This window comes from Periophthalmus magnuspinnatus, chromosome 13, assembly GCF_009829125.3.
Source record: "Periophthalmus magnuspinnatus isolate fPerMag1 chromosome 13, fPerMag1.2.pri, whole genome shotgun sequence".
Lineage (NCBI taxonomy): Eukaryota > Metazoa > Chordata > Actinopteri > Gobiiformes > Gobiidae > Periophthalmus > Periophthalmus magnuspinnatus.
The window spans coordinates 21,309,562-21,333,530 of record NC_047138.1 but is presented as its reverse complement, the minus strand read 5'-3'; the positions used below and the strand labels follow the sequence as shown (position 1 = coordinate 21,333,530).

The following is a 23,969-nucleotide window of genomic DNA, read 5'->3' as shown; positions in this document are numbered from 1 at the left end:
GGGGTCAAACCTCTGAGACAGCACCGCCCCCACTCCCGAGTCGGAGGCGTCCACCTCCACGATGAATTGGCGCAAGGGGTCGGGCCAATCCATGACGGCCTGGATCTTCTCCGGGTCGGCTCTCACTTGGCCCCACCCCACTATGAAACCCAAGAAACTAACCTCCTCTCCGTGAAACTCGCATTTCTCAGCTTTCACAAACAGTTTGTTCTCAAGGAGGCACTGGAGGACCTAGCGCACATGACGGCGATGCTCCTGAGGGGACTGAGACTGAGACTGAGAAATCTGAATGTCATCCAGGTACACAAAGACAAAGCGGTTCAGAAAGTCACGAAGCACGTCATTAATTAGGGCCTGGAACACGACGGGGGCGTTAGTAAGACCGAAGGGCATAACCAGATACTCAAAGTGACCAAGGGGGGTCTTGAAGGTTGTCTTCCACTCGTCCCCCTCCCTTATGCGCACCAGGTGGTATGCGTTTCGTAAATTCAGTTTAGAAAATATGGTGGCTCCATGGAGGGGTGTAAAGGCGGAGTCCAGTAGGGGGAGCGGGTATTTATTCTTGACTGTGATGTTGTTCAAGCCCCGGTAATCAATACAAGGCCTCAGAGACTTGTCCTTTTTGGCCACAAAGAAGAACCCCGCCCCCACCGGGGAAGATGACGGACGAATAATTCCGGCGGCCAGGGATCCACGGATGTACTCCTCCATGGACTCATGCTCGGGTCTAGACAGGTTATACAGACGACTAGAGGGTAATGGGGCACCAGGCAGGAGGTCTATAGTCATAAGGGCGGTGCGGGGGTAAGGAAAGCGCCCTACTTTTACTAAAAACCTCCCCTAGGTCGTGATACTCTGCCGGGACTGAAGACAGGTTGGGAGCTTCCGGGGTCGGGTCGACGATGGGGCCGGACCCCTCGGCGGGAGGTACGGCGGACTGGAGACACTTGGCGTGGCACTCCAGGCTCCACCCCGACACGTCACCCCGGGTCCAATCAAAGATGGGGTTATGAGTTCGTAACCAGGGATAGCCTAAAACCAGTGGGGAAGTAGAGGAAGACAAAACAAAGAACCGCCGGGTCTCACGGTGGTTGTCGGATAAAACCACAGTGATGGGTTCCGTGACATGCGTCAGGCGGGTCAAAAAACGTCCGTTGAGTGCCTGGGCATTTAGGGGGCATTCGAGGGGCTCCAGTCTGATGCTGCTCCGTGATTTGGGCGTCAATAAAGTCCTTCTCTGCCTCGGAATCGACAAGAGCTAAAACAGGTAAGGTCTCTGAACGTATATACACAGGTTGGCACTGAGCCGCAGTCTATTATTTGTATACGGGATGCAAGACTCACCCACCAGTACTCCCAGCGCTACTGGTGGGCGCCCCCTTTTGGCCGTCCCGGACAAGTGGCTACAAAATGTCCATGCTCGCCGCAGTATAAGCAGGCTCCGGCCAGGCGACGCCTCCGTCGACGCTCCTTGGGCGCAACGAGTGTCCTGTCAATCTGCATGGGCTCCTCCGGAGGCGGCGGGGTGGCGTGTTGCCACCGGGGACCGGTGATCGGCGTCTCTCTCTCCGGCGCGCCCGCAACCGGTTGTCGTACCCGTAGATCAGTGGGTTCGTCACGGGACACCAGTTCGTCCTTCAGGCGCTCATTCAGACCCTGCACGAAAGCAGCCTGCAGTGCGCTGTCCGTCCAGTCTACCTCAGCAGCATGCGTCCAGAACTCTATCGTCTAATCCGCCACCGTGCTGGAGCCCTGGTTAAGAGACAGTAGGCGGGCCGCCGCGTTGTCCTGATAGTGTGGGTGATCGAACACAAGTTTGAAGGCAGATATGAAGTCGTTATAATCCAAATTGTCCACAGGTGTGTTCGCTAATCGTGCCTCAGCCCACTGGAGAGCCTTTCCCCGAAGTAGTCCACACACATAACGAATCTTAGCAGCCCCCAAATTAAAGCGAGTGGGACACTGCTAGAAAAGAAACTGGCACTGAAACAGGAATCCCCGACAGAGGTGAGGCTGTCCTGAAAATGGCTCCGGATCCGTGCCTCTCGACTCCGGAGGACGTGGCGGTGCCCCAGAGGCAGCAGGCGGGGCGGCGAGAAGCCTGGTCACTTGACTGGTGAGCTGCACCACTTGTTGAGACAACGTCTGGTTAAAATCCAACAAGGTTCCAAAAGACTGTTCGTGTTGTCCTATAACCACCTCATGGTGGGAGCACGCTTGTCGGAGTGGCTGGCCTGGGCCCGAGTCCGCTTGGTCCATGCTGGCCAGACCGTTCTTTCGTAACGGCTACTGCAGGTGCGGACCAAGGAGTGCAGACTCGGGGCAAGTTGACAGTGTTTATTTACAATTTGTGCAAAAGACAGTTCAGACTGTTCATTTATCACACAGGCGGGAGGCGGACCAGACGGGCGTAGGGCAGGGCAGGAGCAGGAAAACCAGGACCGGAGCGGGAGCAGAGACTGCCAGGACCGGAGCACGACGAGACCAGGGACAGGACCAGGGAAGACTGAGCAGGAGTGATCCAGAGAGTGGGAGCCAGAGCAGGAGACGGGAAGCAAGCCGGAGGCCAAGACAGGGCAGGAGGCAAACAGAGGGTCGACTGTACCGGAGCTGGAGTGCAGAGGCAGGAGCGGAAACGAGCAAGAGCAGGAATCTGGAAAGTGGCAAAAACTCCCATGAGCAAACAGGCGGACAGGTAACAAAGTACAAAAACTAGACTGGAGCATTCACATTGACACGCGGACGGTCTGGCTCCGAGTGTTTTCTGCCCTCATATACTTGGCAGCAGGTGCAGGTAATTGCGCTGATGCGCTCCAGGTGCGTGCGGGAGGAGTCAGGAACTCCGCCCAGCTCCGGACAGACAGGTAGGGGAGGGGGGGAGAACACAGGAATTGCAGGCATCATGACACAAGGCTGCATTCTCTTAAACCAGTGCTTCTCAAATAGTGGGGGAAATCTTGTCTTTTCCAAGAGATGTGATCTAAAACATGATGTGGCCACCCCTATGTTTTTTTATTTGTTGCACTAGTTTGTCATTTCTCTAACTGACTTTGTGCACCCTCTGGTGATTGTTTAAGACAGTGCTTCTCAATTATTTTCTATCATGCCCCCCCCCCCCATCTATACACTTCATTAAACTTCCTCGTCTTACTTTTCGGGTGACTTTCGTGCGTCTCATTACCTCCGTCTATCTCCGCCTTTCTTTTCATCCCTGTTAAAATGTTTTCCATAGTGACTCTTTAGCAAAAGTGTTTCTTGTTCACTGCCCTGTGTCACCATCTGTTCGCTGTCTCCTGTTCTTTGCTGTGTGCGCGCTGCGTACGCGCTATCTACAGTACCTACAGTGTCATACGTGGAGTATGACACTGTAGTGTCATACTCAGTCAGTTAGAGAAATGACAAACTAGTGCAACAAATAAAAAAACATAGGGGTGGCCACATCATGTTTTAGATCACATCTCTTGGAAAAGACAAGATTTTTTGTTGTTTTTGAGAAAATAGTTTTTTGTACTTCAAAATATTGTCCAGACCTGGTAGGAAGGTGATGATGGAAACATCCGTGTTGGGTCTCTCTGTAAAGTCCATCATGACCTGAGCAGAGCCCTGGCGACTGTAACAGCGCACAGTGGACCTGTAGCTCAGGTCTCCAGAGCGGAGCACAGAAATGGACACCTGCCCGGAGCTCTCTGACGCAGTGTACAGCGCCGCACCAAACTGCATCTCAGGCACTGCAAATACATAGAGAGCTGTATGCATAAATCATTCTGGAATCTCAAGATGTGAACTTGTGCATATGAAGTGACTTTTTATTCATGAGAATAAATAAATAGTAAGCATTATTTAGTAAGTAACTTTTAGTTAACAATAACAATAAAAAAAATGTTAACTATATATTATAAATTTTAAGGTAATTCTTGTTTATTATTTTTTTTATAGTTTACTGAATAGGCAAGCATACAGTATTTGAGTACAATGTAACTTTTGCTTTAGAATTGCTTTAGAGGATGCAGATCATATGAAAAATAGAACTAGCTCATTTTAAACAGTTTGCAGTAGTATAAAGTTTTTCTTTCCTTATCTTATCCGATCCGAGCATTTTAATTATTCACCACGATGAGTTTATAAGCACTTTTCACTTTAGCATAATGGCATGTAAGTCAGTAACCCACTCACAGTCAGAGATGGAGTCGTTAATGATCACAGTGGACTTGCTTGGCTGGCCCAGGATACCATTCATGGGCATCCTCAGCACCAGCTCAAAACTTTCAGGCCCCTCAAGCATCGGGTGGCCCAGGTCATCCAGGACGGCCACCCGCACCCTCTGCACCATCACCCCCGGAGCGAAGTCCAGGTTCCGGCTGATTCCCATGTAGTCCACACCCGCTGAAAAGACATAAGACACAAAGAGAAGATCAGGCAAAAAAGTTAGATACTGGCCTAAAAAGAAGTTGTCTGGTCACCACTCCCCCCATCACAACTTAAGCATAGTCTGTATGAAGAAGTAGACTAAGGAGTGTGAAGTCACCCATAGCGTTCAGTTGCAGCCAAAGGACGTCAGTCGTGGCTAGCCGTTATAGAGGCTAATCTGTAACCAGCGACCATATTTAGAAATACAAGCACATTTTTCATAGCAACCAAACAGCCAATTAAGAGTGAGGGTGTTGAAGATAATAGCCCTTTTCCCCTGTCAAATCAGCAGTGCAGGTGTGCAAACATTAGCAGGAGCAACGTTACAGACTTACAGAGAGAGGTGGCAACTTTTCAATAGAAGTTGGAACCAGAGATCGGAACCACATCGTGCCCATTTGCCATTCTTTGAAGATACTACTGGTTCACATTTTGTCCCTAGGTCTCCTTCTGTACTTATGGCCCACATATGAGAGGAACGCATCTGGCTGCATAAGATGAGTGATGTTCAAAGTTATAACAGGGAATAAAGGCAACAACCCATTTGAAAATGGGTTGGAGACTGTTTAAATATTACAGATTGTATAGGTCTAGGAAACCTACTTTACAATTTTTTTTGGAATGTTCCACAGTATGGCATTAAACTCATTCATTTGAGACAAGTAGGGGATATCACAAGGCCAAGTTACAGGTCAGATCTGTAGAGCAATGACCCTGCTATTTTTGAGAAATAAAAACCTGTGTAATTGAAACAAGATTCAAGTTTAATGTCAAACAGAACATTACAGGCAAAACACTGCTTTCTCCATGGAATCAAGCAAGTGGCGGACTTTCCACCTGAAAAGCTGAAGTATGCAGTATGGCATTTAACTTGTAAACACTACCAGGTTGGACATATCTTCTCATTCAGTTTTTTAACTACTTGTTTACTACTTTCTACATTTTAGATACGTACTGAAGACATCAAATATATAATGTAAGTGTACTGAATTATGTAGCAAAGAAAAAAAAGCAATAACTCAACTAAATACATATTTTTTTATATATTTTATATTCATATTCCTTAAAGTTGCCACTCTTGGCTTTGTCAACAGTGCTGCAAACCCTTGGCCTTCTCTCAGTGAGTTTCATGATGAAGTATCCAGAAATGGAAAATGTATTAATTTTTTTAGTCTCATTTTGAGTAATTTTGAGTTTATTTTTTGTTTACTACATTCCATGTGTATTCATTCATAGTTTTGATGCTTCAGTGAGAATCTGCAGTGTAAATTCATCCATCCATCCATCCATTTTCTTCCGCTTTTCCGGGGCCGGGTCGCGGGGGCAGCAGTCCAAGCAGGGACTCCCAGACTTCCCTCACTCCAGACACGTCCTCCAGCTCCTCTGGTGGGACCCCAAGGCGTTCCCAGGCCAGCCGAGAGACATAGTCCCTCCAGCGTGTCCTGGGTCTTCCCCGGGGCCTCCTCCCACTGGGACATGCCCAGAACATCTCCCTAGGGAGGCATCCAGGAGGCATCCTGAGCAGATGCCTGAGCCACCTCAACTGGTTCCTCTCGACGTGTAGGAGCAGGCTCTACTCCGAGCTCCTCCTGTGTGACCGAGCTCCTCACCCTATCCCTAAGGGTGCGCCCGGCCACCATACGGAGGAAACCCATTTCAGCCACTTGTATCCGTGACCTTGTCCTTTCGGTCATTACCCAGAGCTCATGACCATAGGTGAGGGTAGGAACGTAGATTGACTAGTAAATTGAGAGCTTTGCCTTTGGACTCAGCTCCTTCTTTACCACAACGGTCCGATACAGCGACCGCATCACTGCAGACGCTGCACCGATCCGCCTGTCAATCTCACGCTCCATCCTTCCCTCACTCATGAACAAGACCCTGAGATACTTGAACTCCTCCACTTGAGGCAGAGACTCACCACCCACCCGGAGAGGGCAAACCACCTTTTTCCGGTCGAGAACCATGGCCTCGGATTTGGAGGAGCTGATTCTTATCCCAGCTGCTTCACACTCCCCCATACTCCCAGAGCACCCCCAAAAGGACACCACGAGGGACACGGTCGAATGCCTTCTCCAGATCCACAAAACACATGTGGACTTGTTGGGCAAACTCCCATGAACCCTCAAGGACCCGATGGAGAGTATAGAGCTGGTCCAGTGTTTCACGACCAGGACGAAAACCACACTGCTCCTCTTGAATCCGAGGTTCGACTATCGGTCAGAGTCTCCTCTCCAGTACCCTGGAATAGACCTTACCGGGAAGGCTGAGGAGTGTGATTCCCCTTTAATCAGAACACACCCTCCGGTCCTCCTTCTTATACAGAGGGACCACTATCCCGGTCTGCCATTCCACAGGTACTGTCCCCGACCGCCACGCGATGTTGCAGAGACGTGTCAGCCAAGACAGCCCAACAACATCCAGAGACTTGAGGTACTCAGGACGGATCTCGTCCACCCCCGGAGCCTTGCCACCGAGGAGCTTGTCAACCACCTCAGTGACTTCAGCCAGGGTGATGGACAAGTCCGCCTCCGGGTCCCCAGTTTCTGCTTCCTCCTCGGCAGACGTGTTCGGAAGAATTGTTCCTCAATTTTCTAGTTTTTTTTGTGTTTAACTCATAAGAAGTTCTTCCTAATTTTTTTTCCTGTACATTTTCTTGGTTTAAGCTAATCAGTGGTTCTTTGAGAATCCTTATCCAGATTATTTTGAGATATATTATTTTGGTATATATTTTTGTGTTAGTTCCAGGTCTGGACGTTTTAGTTTCCCACAACGGAGGCTGTAAATAGCGTGAGCCCGGCGTGCTCACTCTTTCTGCTCTCTGTTCCGCTCTCCACCAGTCTCTGCTCCCGTGTGCCTGAGCGCGCATGTACTCTGCGCACTCTGGATCCGGTGCTGCTCCCTGCTGACGCCTTCATGCCAGGTTATATAGCCTTTTGTTAGCTTAGCTTTTTTGTTTGGCCTGGTGGGTCCGGACATCTTGTTTTCGTTATTTATTTTCTGTTGGGAAAGTTTATGGGTTGTGTTTTTTGGTAGGGTAGGGACAGCGCTGCACTGGCAGCTCCTACGGCTCTGTATAGGGTTGGCCTGTCCAGTGCACCGTCCTTATTTTACATTGGCCGGCTCACCATGGTCCCTTTCCTTTGTTACTTTGTTTTTTTGGTTGGGCACGGGGTTTGGTAAGGGTTTTTTTTTACCTGTCTTTCCATTTTTTTCCCTGTCTTTCCATTTCAAATAAACATTTGTTTGAACCCTTATCCTTGTTTTCAGTGTCCTTTCATAAATATGTTCGATTTCTTTGGGTCATAACAGTGGAGATATTGTGAGTCTGGTATTATGGATTGTATAATGTTAATAAAGGTTTTGGATGCTTAAAGGAGACATTATGCAATTTTTTTTTTTTTTTTAGCTTTTAACCATTATACTGTTTCCTGTTGATGAATCTTCTGCAGCAAATCCAGTCCTCCTGAGCCATGTTTGAAATTTCCTTGGATTGTTGGGTCAGAGATAGAGACCCTGAGCAGTTTTTTAGTCCATAAATCATCACCAGACTCATTTTAACACCTTTTGCCATCAGATTGTGTTCATTAATAATAATACTAAAACTAACAGTAATAATAATAATGCCTTACACTTCTAATGTGCTTTAGATGATTGTAAGATAAGATAAGATGAGATAAGATAAGATATGCCTTTATTAGTCCCACAGTGGGGAAAGGCTATTCGGGTGAAGTGTCTTGCCTAAAGAAACATCAACAGAACTTGTTCCGAGTGGGACACAATGTTTAAGGGAAACAAGTAGTAGGAATTCATGCATGCATTTCTGTCCACATTTATGTCCTGAATATGCAGAAGTACTACAATTTGAATGAAAGAAACACAATTTCATGTATCTGAACTTGATAAAAAAAAGTCACCAGTTTTGACCAAGCTTTTACCCAAAAATAATTGATTAGCAAAAAATGGTTACTCTTTTATTTAGCTATACACCATTATCAACACTGATATTGGGTACTGGCTCTGATCTATAAAAAATGGTTGGATGGATGTATTTGTTTAAGGATATTGGTTCAGCCAATATGTTGGTTGGGCCTAACTTGATTTAAAAACACTGTTTAGTTGCCAATGATAACCCAGAATGCCTAATAATGTATACATATCTGCTCTGTTGAAGAATAACAGTTATATAGCATATCTGGATCAGTTTTGTAATAGGTCTTGTGTTTCGAGTAAATAAGCGTTATTTGCACTTATCAGTTAATATTGGTAGATACTTAAATCCAATGTGTCAGTATCAGTATTGGAACTGAAAAGCTGAATTTGTACATGTCCACTTTTATTAAAGAATTAAAGAACAATGCAGTCTTGAGGCTTTTGGACATGTTTGTGGTCACCTTAGGATACGTATTTCAGATTGTATAAGTTAAAATTATGTCTACATTTGATGTGAACACAGGTCTGGTGATGGTTTATGGGTTTATATATTGCCCAGGGAAACGTTAGATTAGATTTTTTACCTGCGACGTAACAACTGGGGCAAAATGCAAACAGAACATTTTTGTGTGCTCATAAAAGACAACTTTCGATTAATGGGTTAATGAAAAAGCATGAATGAAGGGAAAAATACAACTCCAGGTACAGTGGGGCAAAAAGTATTTAGTCAGCCACCAAGTGTGCAAGTTCTCCCACTTGAAAAGATGAGAGAGGCCTGTAATTGTCATCTTAGGTAGGCTTCAACTATGAGAGACAGAATGGGGGAAAGAATCCAGGAAATAACATTGTAGGATTTTAATTAATTAATGTGTAAATTCCTCTGTAAATTCCTCTGTCAGAATTTCTAGGCACAGCCAGGGGCTGGAGGGGGTCTGCTTTGGGAACCACAGGATCTTATCTCTGCTGTTTGCAGATGATATTGTTCTGATGGCTTCATCGAGCCAGGACCTGCAGCAGGCACTGGGGCGGTTTGCAGCCAAGTGTGAAGCGGCTGGGGTGAGAATCAGCTCCTCCAAATCCGAGGCCATGGTTCTCAACCGGAAAAAGGTAGCTTGCCCTCTCCGGGTGGGTGGTGAGTCTCTGCCTCAAGTGGAGGAGTTCAAGTATCTCGGTTGTCTTGTTCACGAGTGAGGGAAGGATGGATCGTGAGATTGACAGGCAGATTGGTGCAGCGTCTGCAGTGATGTGGTCAATGTCAATGTGGTAAAGAAGGACCTGAGTCGAAAGGCAAAGCTCTCAATTTACCAGTCAAACTACATCATTACCCTCACCTATGGTCATGAGCTCTGGGTAATGACTGAAAGGACAAGATCGCGGATACAAGAGGCCAAAATGGGTTTCCTCCATAGGGTGGCCAGGGATAGGATGAGGAGCTCAGTCACATGGGAGGAGCTCAGTAGAACTGCTGCTCCTACACGTCGAGAGGAGCCAGCTGAGGTGGCTCGGGCATCTTCTCAGGATGCCTCCTGGACACCTCCCTAGGGAGGTGTTCTGGGCATGTCCCAGCGGGAGGAGGCCCTGGGGAAGGCCCAGGACAAGCAGGAGGGACTATGTCTCTCGACTGGATTAGGAAAGCCTTGGGGTCCCACCGGAGGGGCTGGAGGACGTGTCTGGGGTGAGGGAAGTCTGGGAGTCTCTGCTTAGACTATTGCCCCCACGATCCGGCACCGGATAAGCGGAAGAAAATGGATGGATGGATTCCTCTGTAAACTACCGTATTTTCTGCACTATAAGGCGCATTGGAATATAAGGCACACCGTCAATGAATGGCCTATTTTAAAACTGTTTTCATATATAGGGCGCACTGCATTATAAGGCGCATAGAATATAAACTACTGTAGTAGCTGGGGTTGTGTTATGCATCCACGAGATGGAGCTGCGCTAAAGGGAATGTCAACAAAACAGATGTCAGTCAGTCAAACTTTATTAATAGAATAATAAAAAAAGTTCTGAAAACTTTGTTCACTCACAAAACAAGTTAATGCATTCACAATATAGTAACTCTCGAAATAATGCAAAGCAATAACAATAACTCAACTATCTTCAAACATTAATGTCCATATTCACAATATCTCGCAGCCTTGTTTAGTTGCAAACACGTGAAAGAAACACGTAAAGCTCACTTTTTCAGTTCATTCCTCATTCACAAATCCCTCGAATTCTTCCTCTTCAGTGTCTGAGTTGAACAGTTGGGCGAGCTCGGCATTCAAAGTCCCCGATACCGTCTCATCAAAATCGCATTATCCGTATCGCTGCTGTTGTCTGGCAGTTCAGTAACAATTCCTGCCTTCGCGAAAGCTCGGACCACAGTTGAGACTGATATATCAGCCCAGGCATCTGCAATCCATTGGTAGATTGTGGCCTATGTCGCCCGGCGCTGACTCCCCGTCTCCCCGTTATTACCGCTATTACTTCGGCGACGCCTCCTGACTACGGGTGTCATAATTGACCAATATTGATCCATATATAAGGAGCATCGGATTATAAGGCGCACTGTGGGTTTTTGAGAAAATGAAAGGCTTTTAGGTGCGCCTTATAGTGTGGAAAATACGGTAAGTATTTGGTAACCTACAAACAAGCAAGATTTCTGGCTCTCACAGACCTTTAACTTCTTCTTTAAGAGGTCCCTCTGTCCTCCAATGGCACACTGTTTGAACTCATTATCAGTATAAAAGACACCTGTCCACAACCTCAGTCAGACTCCAAACTCTACTATGGCAAAGACCAAAGAGGTGTCAAAGGACACCAGAAACAAAATTGGAGACTTGCACTAGGCTGGGAAGACTCAAACAGGTCCAGGGAGACGGGACAGACTAAGAGCGGTTCAGAAGCCCCTTATGAAAAGAGAAAAATCAAGGCCAGTTTAGTTGCCTGGCGTTACCGGGGCCCCACCCTGGAGCCAGGCTTCTCCCTACAGGGCCCGGCCGAAGGAGTGACGTGGGGCCATCCTCATGTGCACCCACCACCCACAAGAGGATTCGTAAGGGGCTGGTGCATGGAGATCTGGGCGGCGGTCGAAGGCGGGAACCTCAATGACCGGATTTTCGGACATGAAGACTGGTTCTGGGGACATGGAATGTCACCTCACTGGGGAGGAAGGAGCCTGAGCTTGTGAGGGAGGTTGAGCGTTACCGACTAGATATAGTCGGCCTCGCCTCCACGCACAACTTGGGCTCTGGAACCCAACTTTTTGAGAGGGGCTGGACTCTCCATTTCTCTGGCGTTGCCCGCGGGGAGAGGCGGTGAGCTGGTGTGGGCTTGCTCATTGCCCCACAGCTCAGCCGCTTCGTGTTGGGGTTCACCCTGGTGAACGAGAGGGTTGTGTCCCTGCGCCTTCGGGTCGGGGACAGGTTTCTCACTGTTGTGTCGGCCAATGGCCAAACAGCAGTGCAGATTACCCGGCCTTCTTGGAGTCCCTGGGAGGGGCACTAGACAGTGCCCCGACCAGGGACTCCGTTGTTCTCCTGGGGGACTTCAACGCCCATGTGGGTAACGACAGTGACACTTGGAGGGGCGTGATTGGGAAGAACAGCCTCCCTGATATGAACCCGAGCGGTGTTTTGTTATTGGACTTTTGTGCTAATCACAGTTTGTCCATAACGAACACCATGTTCGAGCACAAGGGTGTCCATCGGTGCACGTGGCACCAGGACACCCTAGTCGATGATCTACTTTGTTGTCGTATCATCTGACCTCCGGCCGCGTGTCTTGGATACTCGGGTGAAGAGAGGGGCAGAGTTCTCAACCGATCAACACCTGGTGGTAAGTTGGATCAACTGGCGGAGGAGGAAGCCGGACAGACCTGGCAGGCCCAAGCACATCGTAAGGGTCTGTTGGGAACGCCTGGCAGAGCCTTCTGTCAGGGGGGTCTTCAGCGCACACCTCGGGGAGAACTTCTCCCTGATCCCGGGGGAGGCTGGGGACATGGACTCCAAGTGGGCCATGTTCTCCACCTCTATTGTCAATGCGGCTGCTCGTAGCTGTGGTCGTAAGGTCTGCGGTGCTTGTCGTGGCGGCAATCCACGAACCCGGCAGTAGACACCAGAAGTAAGGGATGCCGTCAAGCTGAAGAAGGAGTCCTATAGAGCCTTACTGGCTCGTGGGACTCCTGAGGCAGCCGATGAGTACAGACGGGCCAAGCGTGCCGTGGGTCGGTCACAGAGGCAAAAACTCGAGGAGGCCATGGAGGAGGACTATCGGACGGCCTCTAACAAATTCTGGCAAACCGTCTGACACCTCAGGAGGGGGAAGCAGTGCTTCACAAACACTGTTTACAGTGCGGGTGGAGAGCTGCTGAGAGGAGAATCCGACCAATAGTCGAACCTCGGATTCAGGAGGAGCAGTGTGGTTTTCGTCCTGGTCGCGGAACACTGGACCAGCTCTATATTCTCCATCAGGCCCTCGAGGGTTCATGGGAGTTTGCCCAACCAATCCACATGTGTTTTGTGGACCTGGAGAAAGCATTCGATCGTGTCCCTCGTGGTGTCCTTTGGGGAGTGCTCCGGGAGTATGGGATCCGGGGCTCTTTGCTAAGGGCTGTCCGGTCCCTGTATGACCGGAGCAGGAGCTGTGTTCGCATTGCCGGTAGTAAGTCCTGTGCATGTTGGACTCTGCTAGGGCTGTCCTTTGTCACCAGTTCTGTTCATTATATTTATGGACAGAATTTCTAGGCGCAGCCAGGGGCCGGAGGGAGTCTGGTTCGGGAACCACAGGATCTCATCTCTGCTGTTTGCAGATGATCTTGTCCTGATGGCTTCTTTGAGCCAGGACCTGCAGCAAGCACTGGGGCGGTTTGCAGCCGAGTGTGAAGCGGCTGGGATGAGAATCAGCTCCTCCAAATCCAAGGCCATGGTTATCGACCGGAAAAAGGTGGTGTGCCCTCTCCGCGTGGTTGGTGAGTCTCTGCCACAAGTGGAGGAGTTCAAGTATCTCGGGGTCTTGTTCATGAGTGAGGGAAGGATGGAGCATGAGATTGACAGGCGGATCGGTGCAGCGTCTGCAGTGATGCGGTCCGTTGTGGTGAAGAGGGAGCTGAGCCGGAAGGTGAAGCTCTCGATTTACCGGTCAATCTACGTTCCTACCCTCACCTATGGTCATGAGCTCTGGGTAATAACCGAAAGGACAAGATCGCAGATACAAGCGGCCGAAATAGGTTTCCTCTGCAGGGCGGCTGGGCGCACCCTTAGGGATAGGATGAGGAGCTCAGTCACACAGGGGGAGCTCAGAGTAGAGCCGCTACTCCTACACATCGAGAAGAGCCAGCTGAGGTGGCTCGGGCATCTTCTCAGGATGCCTCCTGGACGCCTTCCTAGGGAGGTGTTCTGGGCATGTCCCACCGGGAGGAGGCCCCGGGGAAGACCCAGGACACGCTGGAGGGACTATGTCTCTCGGCTGACCTGTGAACGCCTTGGGGTCCCACCGGAGGAGTTGGAGGACGTGTCTGGGGTGGGGAAGTCTGGGAGTCTCTGCTTAGACTGCTGCCCCCGCGACCCGGCGGAAGAAAATGGATGGATGGATGGGGTATATAACACTGAGATGAACATTTGTTATTGACCAAATACTAATTTTTCACCATGATTTTCTAATAAATTTTCTCTTTTTATCTCTCATAGTTGAAGTGTTATGATATAATGTGATATAATGCAAATTACAGGTCTCTCTCATCTTTTTAAGTGGAAGAACCTGCACAATTGGTCGCTGACTAAATACTTTTTTTTACCCCATTGTACGTTTTTGTTGAGGGGACAACAGCATAAAATGGTTAAAAAAGCATATTTTGCATTTGCCTTTAATACCCAGGAATCATTTCCATTAGCACTCATTCCCACAAACTTGCATAATCCAGGCAGGGAAATTTCAGTGTCTTGCCCAAAGACATGGCAACAGCAGAGATCAAACTGCCAAACTTAAGCCAAGCTGGCATACAGCTCCAAAATTTTCACTACTCACTATATTTCAGGTTCACTCAAAAACTTTAACCTTAATTCCCTCTCTCTTAGTGTTGTCCTAATCCCTGCCTCTCTCCTCAGTTTACCATCCTCTAACACACCATTAGCTGGTTTCCATGACTACGGGGGCTGTTGATGCTTGGCCAAACAGTGAGTGAAAGGGTGTTGAGTGCATTCCATTGTTTGGACATGGTGCGCATGTTTGGACTGGCTGCGGCGTTAGTGGTATACATAACATAACATACCCTCCGCAGACACCGGGTTGGTCCTTCGCGAGTGCACTGTAACACTGCCTGAGCTGGAGAGGTCTGTGCCAGTCCTCCACACCTGCACCTCCACAAAACCATCACTCTCATCCACATAGTAGTCTGTGTTGCCCAGATAGAAGATAGGAGCTAGAACACAAGAAGAAGATAAGTGAATAAGTTTGAAAAGAGATGTGATTTTAAAGGTGCTGTACCAGATGTTTTCTATTGTTTAATTTTAATGGTTTACAGTGGTCCAAAGTTATTCCTCACTTTCTAAGCATCCTAATTATTCACTGTGATAAGTTTACAAGCACTTTCCAAAACTCTCAGAGGCCAGAGTGGACCTTGACAATGCCTATAACTGATTTATATATATATTTACAATAATTTTGACACATTTCTGTTTTGAAAATTGATATTTGCAGAATGAATTTCGTTTTTTCTAAACAAAACATTATCTCTGCAAAATGCAATTTTACTTTTAAAGCCGCTCAATCATGCCCCAAAAGCATGAAAACGATCAAACTTTGCTGATGCTTTTTTTTTTTTTTTTGTGCTTTTTCATTCATTTGACAGTGCAGCTCAGAAGCCTTAGTCCTGCACTCAGCAACCACAGAGAATCACTGGTTTAGTGCAGTCTGACATTGGAGTTCACACATTACACAGACATATTTGGGGAAGGAAGTTGTGCTTTTTCTCTGAAACCACCATTTTATTATGTTTGTAAAATAAATTATAAATAAACACATTACCTATTGCAGACTCTATTAACATATAGTTTTTTTAAATACAGCTAAATATAAAGACTACATCAACACTACTTTCATAAAGTATATGTTCTTTCTTTAAAATCAGACATTTAAAAGTCACTGGACATATTCTGTTTACACAGTCTGTACCGTGCTGAGAACCTTCTCCCCGTATGACATGTGTAAACTCATTCGATGTTAGATTTGGAGTGCTCTCAAATAGTTACTTTTTGTTGGCATGTTTGAGTGTCTACATCGAATGTGACAGAGTTTGGACAATAGTACCACATGTGAATAGTTCTGTAGTACTGAAAAACAAGTTGAATTCAAAGATCATGTATGATTCTGAATGAGAGCTGTGAGTGTTCTGAAACTAAACCAATTGTCAAAAGATGTGCTAAAACAAACCACAACACAAAACCAAAAGTAAAAACTTTAAAAAATGGCTTTTTTCTTTGCAGGCTGGCCACACCCACATTTTATTACTTAAAAAATTCCAAAAGAGTTGCTTATAATCCCACATGGGTCTAGTTCATTTTGATCAATTTGCACAGTTTTTGAATGAAAATCTGAGGTGCAAAAAATTCAAAAGTGAGAGATAAAATTTTGAAAAAATGAGGTTCCGCCCACAATGGCTGACTTCCTGTAGGGTTTAGGGTGGGGTCATTATATAATTTTTTACTTGTCTTGACATGTTCTATGGTTGTACCAAATTTCATTTGTCTACGATGAAAAAGGTCTCTCATTGCAGCAATGTATTTCAAATTTTGAGGTGGCGCTATTGAGTCATTTTCATACGTTAATTTTTTTGAACATTAAAATAATAAATTTTTCATCAACCTTGAATTTTGGGTCCAATAAAATTGACTTTTCGTTAACGTTCAGGGGGTCAAAAGTGGATTCAAAGTTGCGACCAAAATAAGAAGAATAATAATGGAAACGCATTTTCCACCTATTATTTTTCTCCTAAACCATAACAGATACAGTCATGTGACTTTCTCACATTGTGCCCCATCACAAATAAGGCCCCTGTGAATTTTTTCACACGTCCACGACAAATCGATTGTCTTCTACGAATTTTTGAAAATGAAATTTGAAGAGGGCGCTAGAGAGCCATTTTGTGAGAGAGTGCCTTGATTTGCATATCATTGCATTCAGCTCACAAATGTGCATAAATGCTGTATTAGCGTTTTCCCAACAAAAAATGTGTGAAAGATAAATATTTTATTGAAATATTGCAAAAATTGCGATTTTGTTGAAAATTCACCCTGACCACACCCAAAGTCATAATCAAAATGTAATTGTTAATCTTTAATCACACATGGGTTTAGTGGGATTTGACCAAATTTGACGTGTTTCTGATGAAAACTGTGCGAGAAAATGTCCTGAATGCGAGGCTGTGCACTTTTGTCGTTCCCAGGTTTGATCCAATATGGCCGGCGTCCTGTACATTTTAGGGCGGGGCCATAATATCATTTTTGTCATGTCCCGACATGTACTATTTTTTGATGTGAGTTTCGGATTTTTACGTCGACTTTTTTCCGAGTCGGGCTCCCATTGGCCCCAAGAAAATCAAAGTTTGAGGTGGCGCTACCGAGTCGTCTTTTGTTATTTTTTCTCGGGGTCTTTTGTGACAATTAGAGCTGGTCGAGTTCTAATTTTTGACACCACTCACTGCCATGTCGGGGCGTGTTTACTACTTGATTTTTGCCATTTTCCGGGTTTCAGACGCGGTTTTAATGAGTCCCTCGCCGGGACGGAGTCCCAGGCTCGGGCCTAATAATGGAAACGCATTTTCTACCCATTATTTTTCTCCTAAACCATAACAGATACAGTCATGTGACTTTCTCACATTGTGCCCCATCACAAATGAGGCCCCTGTGAATTTTTCCACAAGTCCACAACAAAGCGATTGTCTTCGACGAAGTTTTGAATATAAAATTTGAAGAGGGCGCTAGAGAGCCATTTTCTGAGAGAGTGTCTTGATTTGCATACCATTGCGTTCAGCTTACAAATGGGCATAAACGCTGTATTAGCGTTTTCCCAACAAAAAATGTGTGAACGAGAAATATTTTTTTAAAATATTCATAAATTTGCGATTTTGTTGAAAATTCACTCTGACCACACCCAAAGTCATAATCAAAATGTAATTGATAATCTTTAATCACACATGGGTTTAGTGGGATTTGGCCAAATTTGAAGTGTTTGTGATGAAAACTGGGCGAGAAAATGTCCTGAATGTGAGGGTGTGCACTTTTGTCGTTCCCGGGTTTGATCCAATATGGCCGGCGTCCTGTACATTTTAGGGCGGGGCCATAATATCGTTTTTGTCATGTCCCGACATGTACTATTTTTTTATGTGAGTTTCGGATTTTTACGTCGACTTTTTTCCGAGTCGGGCTCCCATTGGCCCCATGAAAATCAAAGTTTGAGGTGGCGCTACCGAGTCGTCTTGCGATATTTTTTCTCGGGGTCTTTTTTGACAATTAGAGCTCGTCGAGTTCTAATTTTTGACACCACTCACTGCCATGTCGGAGCGTGTTTACTACTTGATTTTTGCCATTTTCCACGCTCCGGACGCGGTTTTAATGAGTCCCTCGCCGGGACGGAGTCCCAGGCTCGGGCCTAATAGAGGAAACGCATTTTCCACCCATTATTTTTCTCCTAAACCATAACAGATACAGTCATGTGACTTTCTCACATTGTGCCCCATCACAAATGAGGCCACTGTGAATTTTTCCACAAGTCCACAACAAAGCGATTGTCTTCGACGAATTTTTGAATATAAAATTTGAAGAGGGCGCTAGAGAGCCATTTTCTGAGAGAGTGTCTTGATTTGCATATCATTGCGTTCAGCTTACAAATGGGCATAAACGCTGTATTAGCGTTTTCCCAACAAAAAATGTGTGAACGAGAAATATTTTTTTTAAATATTCATAAATTTGCGATTTTGTTGAAAATTCACTCTGACCACACCCAAAGTCATAATCAAAATGTAATTGATAATCTTTACTCACACATGGGTTTAGTGGGATTTGGCCAAATTTGACGTGTTTCTGATGAAAACTGTGCGAGAAAATGTCCTGAATGCGAGGGTGCGCACTTTTGTCGTTCCCGGGTTTGATCTAATATGGCCGACTTCTTGTACATTTTAGGGCGGGGCCATAATATAATTTTTGTCATGTCCCGACATGTACTATTTTTTGATGTGAGTTTCAGATTTTTAAGTTGACTTTTTTTCCGAGTCGGGCTCCCATTGGCCCCATGAAAATCAAAGTTTGAGGGGGCGCTGTGGAGCAATATAAAGTCTGGCCTGTGTAAATTGTATATCTATGTGTTCAGATCAACATTTTGAATAAAAAAGTATATTCATGCCAGGACGTAGGACACTAACTGTGTGAGTTACATGCAATTCAAAACTTTTAAAAATGGCTTTTTTCTTTGCAGGCTGGCCACACCCACATTTTATTACTTAGAAAATTCCAAAAGAGTTGCTTATAATCCCACATGGGTCTAGTTCATTTTGACCAATTTGCACATTTTTTGAATGAAAATCTGAGGCGCAAAAAATTCAAATGTGAGAGGTAAAATTTTGAAAAAATGGGGTTCCGCCCACAATGGCCGACGTCCTGTAGGGTTTAGGGTGGGGTCATAATATAATTTTTTACTTGTCTTGACGTGTCCTACGTTTGTACCAAATTTCATTTGTCTACGATGAAAAAGGTCTCTCATTGCCGCAATGTATTTCAAATTTTGAGGTGGCGCTATTGAGTCATTTTCGTACATGAATTTTTTTGAACATTAAAATACAAAATTTTTCACCAATCTTGAATTTTGGGTCCAATAAAATTGACTTTTCGTTAATGTTCAGGGGGTCAAAAGTGGATTCAAAGTCGCGACCAAAATAAGAAGAAGAAGAAGAAGAAGAATAATGGAAACGCATTTTCCACCCATTATTTTTCTCCTAAACCATAACAGCTACAGTCATGTGACTTTCTCACATTGTGCCCCATCAAAAATAAGGCCCCTGTGAATTTTTCCACTAGTCCACAACAAATCGATTGTCTTCTATGAATTTTTGAAAATGAAATTTGAAGAGGGCGCTAGAGAGCCATTTTGTGAGAGAGTGCCTTGATTTGCATACCATTGCGTTCAGCTCACAAATGTGCATAAACGCTGTATTAGCATTTTCCCAACAAAAAATGTGTGAAAGATAAATATTTTATTGAAATCTTGTAAAAATTGCGATTTTGTTGAAAATTCACCCTGACCACACCCAAAGTCATAATCAAAATATAATTGTTAATCTTTACTCACACATGGGTTTAGAGGGATTTGGCCAAATTTGAAGTGTTTGTGATGAAAACTGGGCGAGAAAATGTCCTGAATGTGAGGGTGCGCACTTTTGTCGTTCCCGGGTTTCATCCAATATGGCCGGCGTCCTGTGCATTTTAGGGCGGGGCCATAATATCATTTTTGTCATGTCCCAACATGTACTATTTTTTGATGTGAGTTTCGGATTTTTACGTCGACTTTTTTCCGAGGCGGGCTCCCATTGGCCCCATGAAAATCAAAGTTTGAGGTGGCGCTACCGAGTCATCTTTCGTTATTTTTTCTCGGGGTCTTTTGTGACAATTAGAGCTCGTCAAGTTCTAATTTTAGACACCACTCACTGCCATGTCGGGGCGTGTTTACTACTTGATTTTTGCCATTTTCCGGGTTTCGGACGTGGTTTTAATGAGTCCCTCGCCGGGACGGAGTCCCAGGCTCGGGCCTAATAATGGAAACGCATTTTCCTCCCATTATTTTTCTCCTAAACCATAACAGCTACAGTCATGTGACTTTCTCACATTGTGCCCCATCACAAATAAGGCCCCTGTGAATTTTTTCACACGTCCACGACAAATCGATTGTCTTCTATGAATTTTTGAAAATGAAATTTCAAGAGGGCGCTAGAGAGCCATTTTGTGAGAGAGTGCCTTGATTTGCATATCATTGTGTTCAGCTCACAAATGTGCATAAACGCTGTATTAGCGTTTTCCCAACAAAAAATGTGTGAAAGACAAATATTTTTTTGAAATATTCCAAAATTTGCGATTTTGTTGAAAATTCACCCTGACCACATCCAAAGTTATAATCAAAATGTAATTGTTAATCTTTAATCACACATGTGTTTAGAAGGATTTGGCCAAATTTGAAGTGTTTGTGATGAAAACTGTGCGAGAAAATGTCCTGAATGCGAGGATGTGCACTTTTGTCATTCCCGGGTTTGATCCAATATGGCCGACGTCCTGTACATTTTAGGGCGGGGCCATAATATCATTTTTGTCATGTCCCGACATGTACTATTTTTTTATGTGAGTTTCGGATTTTTACGTCGACTTTTTTCTGAGTCGGGCTCCCATTGGCCCCATGAAAATCAAAGTTTGAGGTGGCGCTACCGAGTCGTCTTTCGTTATTTTTTCTCGGGGTCTTTTGTGACAATTAGAGCTCGTCGAGTTCTAATTTTTGACACCACTCACTGCCATGTCGGGGCGTGTTTACTACTTGATTTTTGCCATTTTCCACGCTCCGGACGCGGTTTTAATGAGTCCCTCGCCGGGACGGAGTCCCAGGCTCGGGCCTAATAATAGTTGCCGATAGAGGTATGTTGTCATTGGCTTTCTTGTTCAGTATGATGAGAGGAATATGTGTAGCAAATTTCAATGGTCTATGACAAAGTAATTATTTTTCATCCCAGTTAACCAAAACCCATGTATTTCAATGAGAAAAGTCAGACGTTGCCATGGCAACACCTTTGAAATTAGAGATATGTTCTTATTGACTTTTTTGTTCAGTTTGCCAAGCCAAATGTCCATGCCCAATTTCAAATGTTTACGTCAAAGTAATTTTTTTGGTCCAATTCAAAAGTTCAAGGGGGCGCTGTGGAGCAAAAAAAATTCTGACATATGTAAATTGTATATCATTTCGTGTAGATCAAGATTTTAACCAAAATGTATATTAATGCCGGGAAATAGGACACTGCATGTGTGAGTTATGCACACTTTAACACTTCAAAATATTGCTTTTTTCTTTGATTGGTGGCCACACCCACATTTTATGATGTAGAAAAATCCAAGATAGTTTCCTGTAATCCCACATGTGTCTAGTTCATTTTCACAAATTTGCAAGTTTGAATGAAAATCCAAGGCGCAAAAAATCCAATTGTGAGAGGAAAAATAAAAAAAAATGGGGTTCCGCCCACAATGGCCGACTTCCTGTAGGGTTTAGGGTGGGGTCATAATATAATTTTTTACTTGTCTTGACATGTTCTATGTTTGTACCAAATTTCAGTTGTCTACAATGAAAAAGGCCTCTCATTGCCGCAATGTATTTGAACTTTTGAGGTGGCGCTATTGAGTCATTTTGAAACATAAATTTTTTTCCACATGAAAATACAACATTTTTTGCCAATCTTGAATTTTAGGCCATAATCTGATGAGTGTAGAACATCTATTTAGTCTCCAACAAAGTCCAGTACTCTGAACCCCATTCATTTCAATGACACATTTATTATGTTACCACGGTAACATAGTTGGAAAAAGAGGTATGTTCTCATTGGCTTTTTTGTTCCGTATAATGTGAGGAATATGTGTACCGAATTTCCATGGTCTGTGACAAAGTAATAATTTTTCACCCCAGTTATCCAAAAACCATGTATTTCAATGAGAAATGTCAGACGTTGCCATGGCAACACCTTTGAAAATAGAGGTATGGTGTCCTTGACTGTATTGTTCAGTATATCAATAGGGATGTCCATGCCAAATTTCAAATGTTTATGTCAAAGTAATTTTTTTGGTCCAATTCAAACGTTTAAGGGGGCGCTGTGGAGCAATTTATTGTCTGACCTGTGTAAATTGTATATCTATGTGTTCAGATCAACAATTTGAATAAAAAAGTATATTCATGCCGGAACGTAGGACACTAATTGTGTGAGTTACATGCAATTAAAAACTTTAAAAAATGGCTTTTTTCTTTGCAGGCTGGCCACACCCACATTTTATAACTTAGAAAATTCCAAAAGAGTTGGTTATAATTCCACATGAGTCTAGTTCATTTTGACCAATTTGCAAGTTTGTTGAATGAAAATCCAAGGCGCAAAAAATTCAAATTTGAGAGGTAAATTTTTGGAAAAATGGGGTTCCGCCCACAATGGCCGACTTCCTGTAGGGTTTAGGGTGGGGTCATAATATAATTTTTTACTTGTCTTGACATGTTCTATGTTTGTACCAAATTTCATTTGTCTACGATGAAAAAGGTCTCTCATTGCCGCAATGTATTTCAAATTTTGAGGTGGCGCTATTGAGTCATTTTGTTACGTAAATTTTTTTGCACATCAAAATACAACATTTCTTGACAATCTTGAATTTTAGTCCATAGTTTGATGAGTGTAGAGCATCTATTTAGTCTACAACAAAGTCCAGTACTCTGAACCCCATTCATTTCAATGACACATTTATTATGTTACCACGGCAACATAGTTGAAAATAGAGGTATGTTCTCATTGGCTTTTTTGTTCAGTTTGCCAAGCCAAATGTCCATGTCGAATTTCAAATGTTTCCGTCAAAGTAATTTTTTTGGTCCAATTCAAAGGTTCAAGGGGGCGCTGTGGAGCAAAAAAAATTCTGACATATGCAAATTGTATATCATTTCGTGCAGATCAAGATTTTAATCAAAATGTATATTAATGCCGGGAAATAGGACACTGCATGTGTGAGTTATGCACACTTTAACACTTCAAAATATTGCTATTTAATTTGAAGGCTGGCCACACCCACATTTTTTGATTTGGAAAAATCCAATGCAGTTCCCTATAATCCCACATGTGTCTAGTTCATTTTGACCAATTTGCAAGATTCTTGAATGAAAATCCAAGGCGCAAAAAATTCAAATTTGAGAGGTAAAATTTTGAAAAGATGGGGTTCCGCCCACAATGGCCGACTTCCTGTAGGGTTTAGGGTGGGGTCATAATATAATTTTTTACTTGTCTTGACATGTTCTATGTTTGTACCAAATTTCATTTGTCTACGATGAAAAAGGTCTCTCATTGCCGTAATGTATTTCAAATTTTGAGGTGGCGCTATTGAGTCATTTTCATACGTAAATTTTTTTGAACATCAAATCACAACATTTTTTGCTAATCTTGAATTTTAGGCCATAGTTTGATGAGTGTAGAGCATCTATTTAGTCTACAACAAAGTCTAGTACTCTGAACCCCATTCATTTCAATGACACATTTATTATGTTACCACGGCAACATAGTTGAAAATAGAGGTATGTTGTCATTGGCTTTTTTGTTCAGTTTGCCAAGCCAAATGTCCATGTCGAATTTCAAATGTTTACGTCAAAGTAATTTTTTTTAGTCCAATTCAAAAGTTCAAGGGGGCGCTGTGGAGCAAAAAAAATTCTGACATATGCAAATTGTATATCATTTAGCGCAGATAAATATTTAATCAAAATGTATATTAATGCCGGGAAATAGGACACTGTATGTGTGAGTTACGCGAACTTTAACACTTCAAAATATAGTTTTTTTCTTTGATTGCTGGCCACACCCACATTTTTTGATTTGGAAAAATCCAATG

The 23,969-nt window shown here is 44.3% G+C and overlaps 1 protein-coding gene across 1 annotated transcript in view; it reads right to left on the bottom strand.

Moving 5' to 3' along the window:
* Positions 1-23,969, bottom strand: part of LOC117379835 (FRAS1-related extracellular matrix protein 2-like) — a 262,201-nt gene that overhangs the window by 65,249 nt on the left and 172,983 nt on the right. Inside the window, exons 7-9 of the mRNA XM_055226041.1 lie at positions 14,594-14,743; positions 4,174-4,383; positions 3,531-3,728 (exon numbers count right to left, since the gene is read on the bottom strand). Of these exons, the coding sequence (XP_055082016.1) occupies positions 3,531-3,728; positions 4,174-4,383; positions 14,594-14,743 (558 nt within the window). The remainder of the gene's footprint in view (positions 1-3,530; positions 3,729-4,173; positions 4,384-14,593; positions 14,744-23,969) is intronic.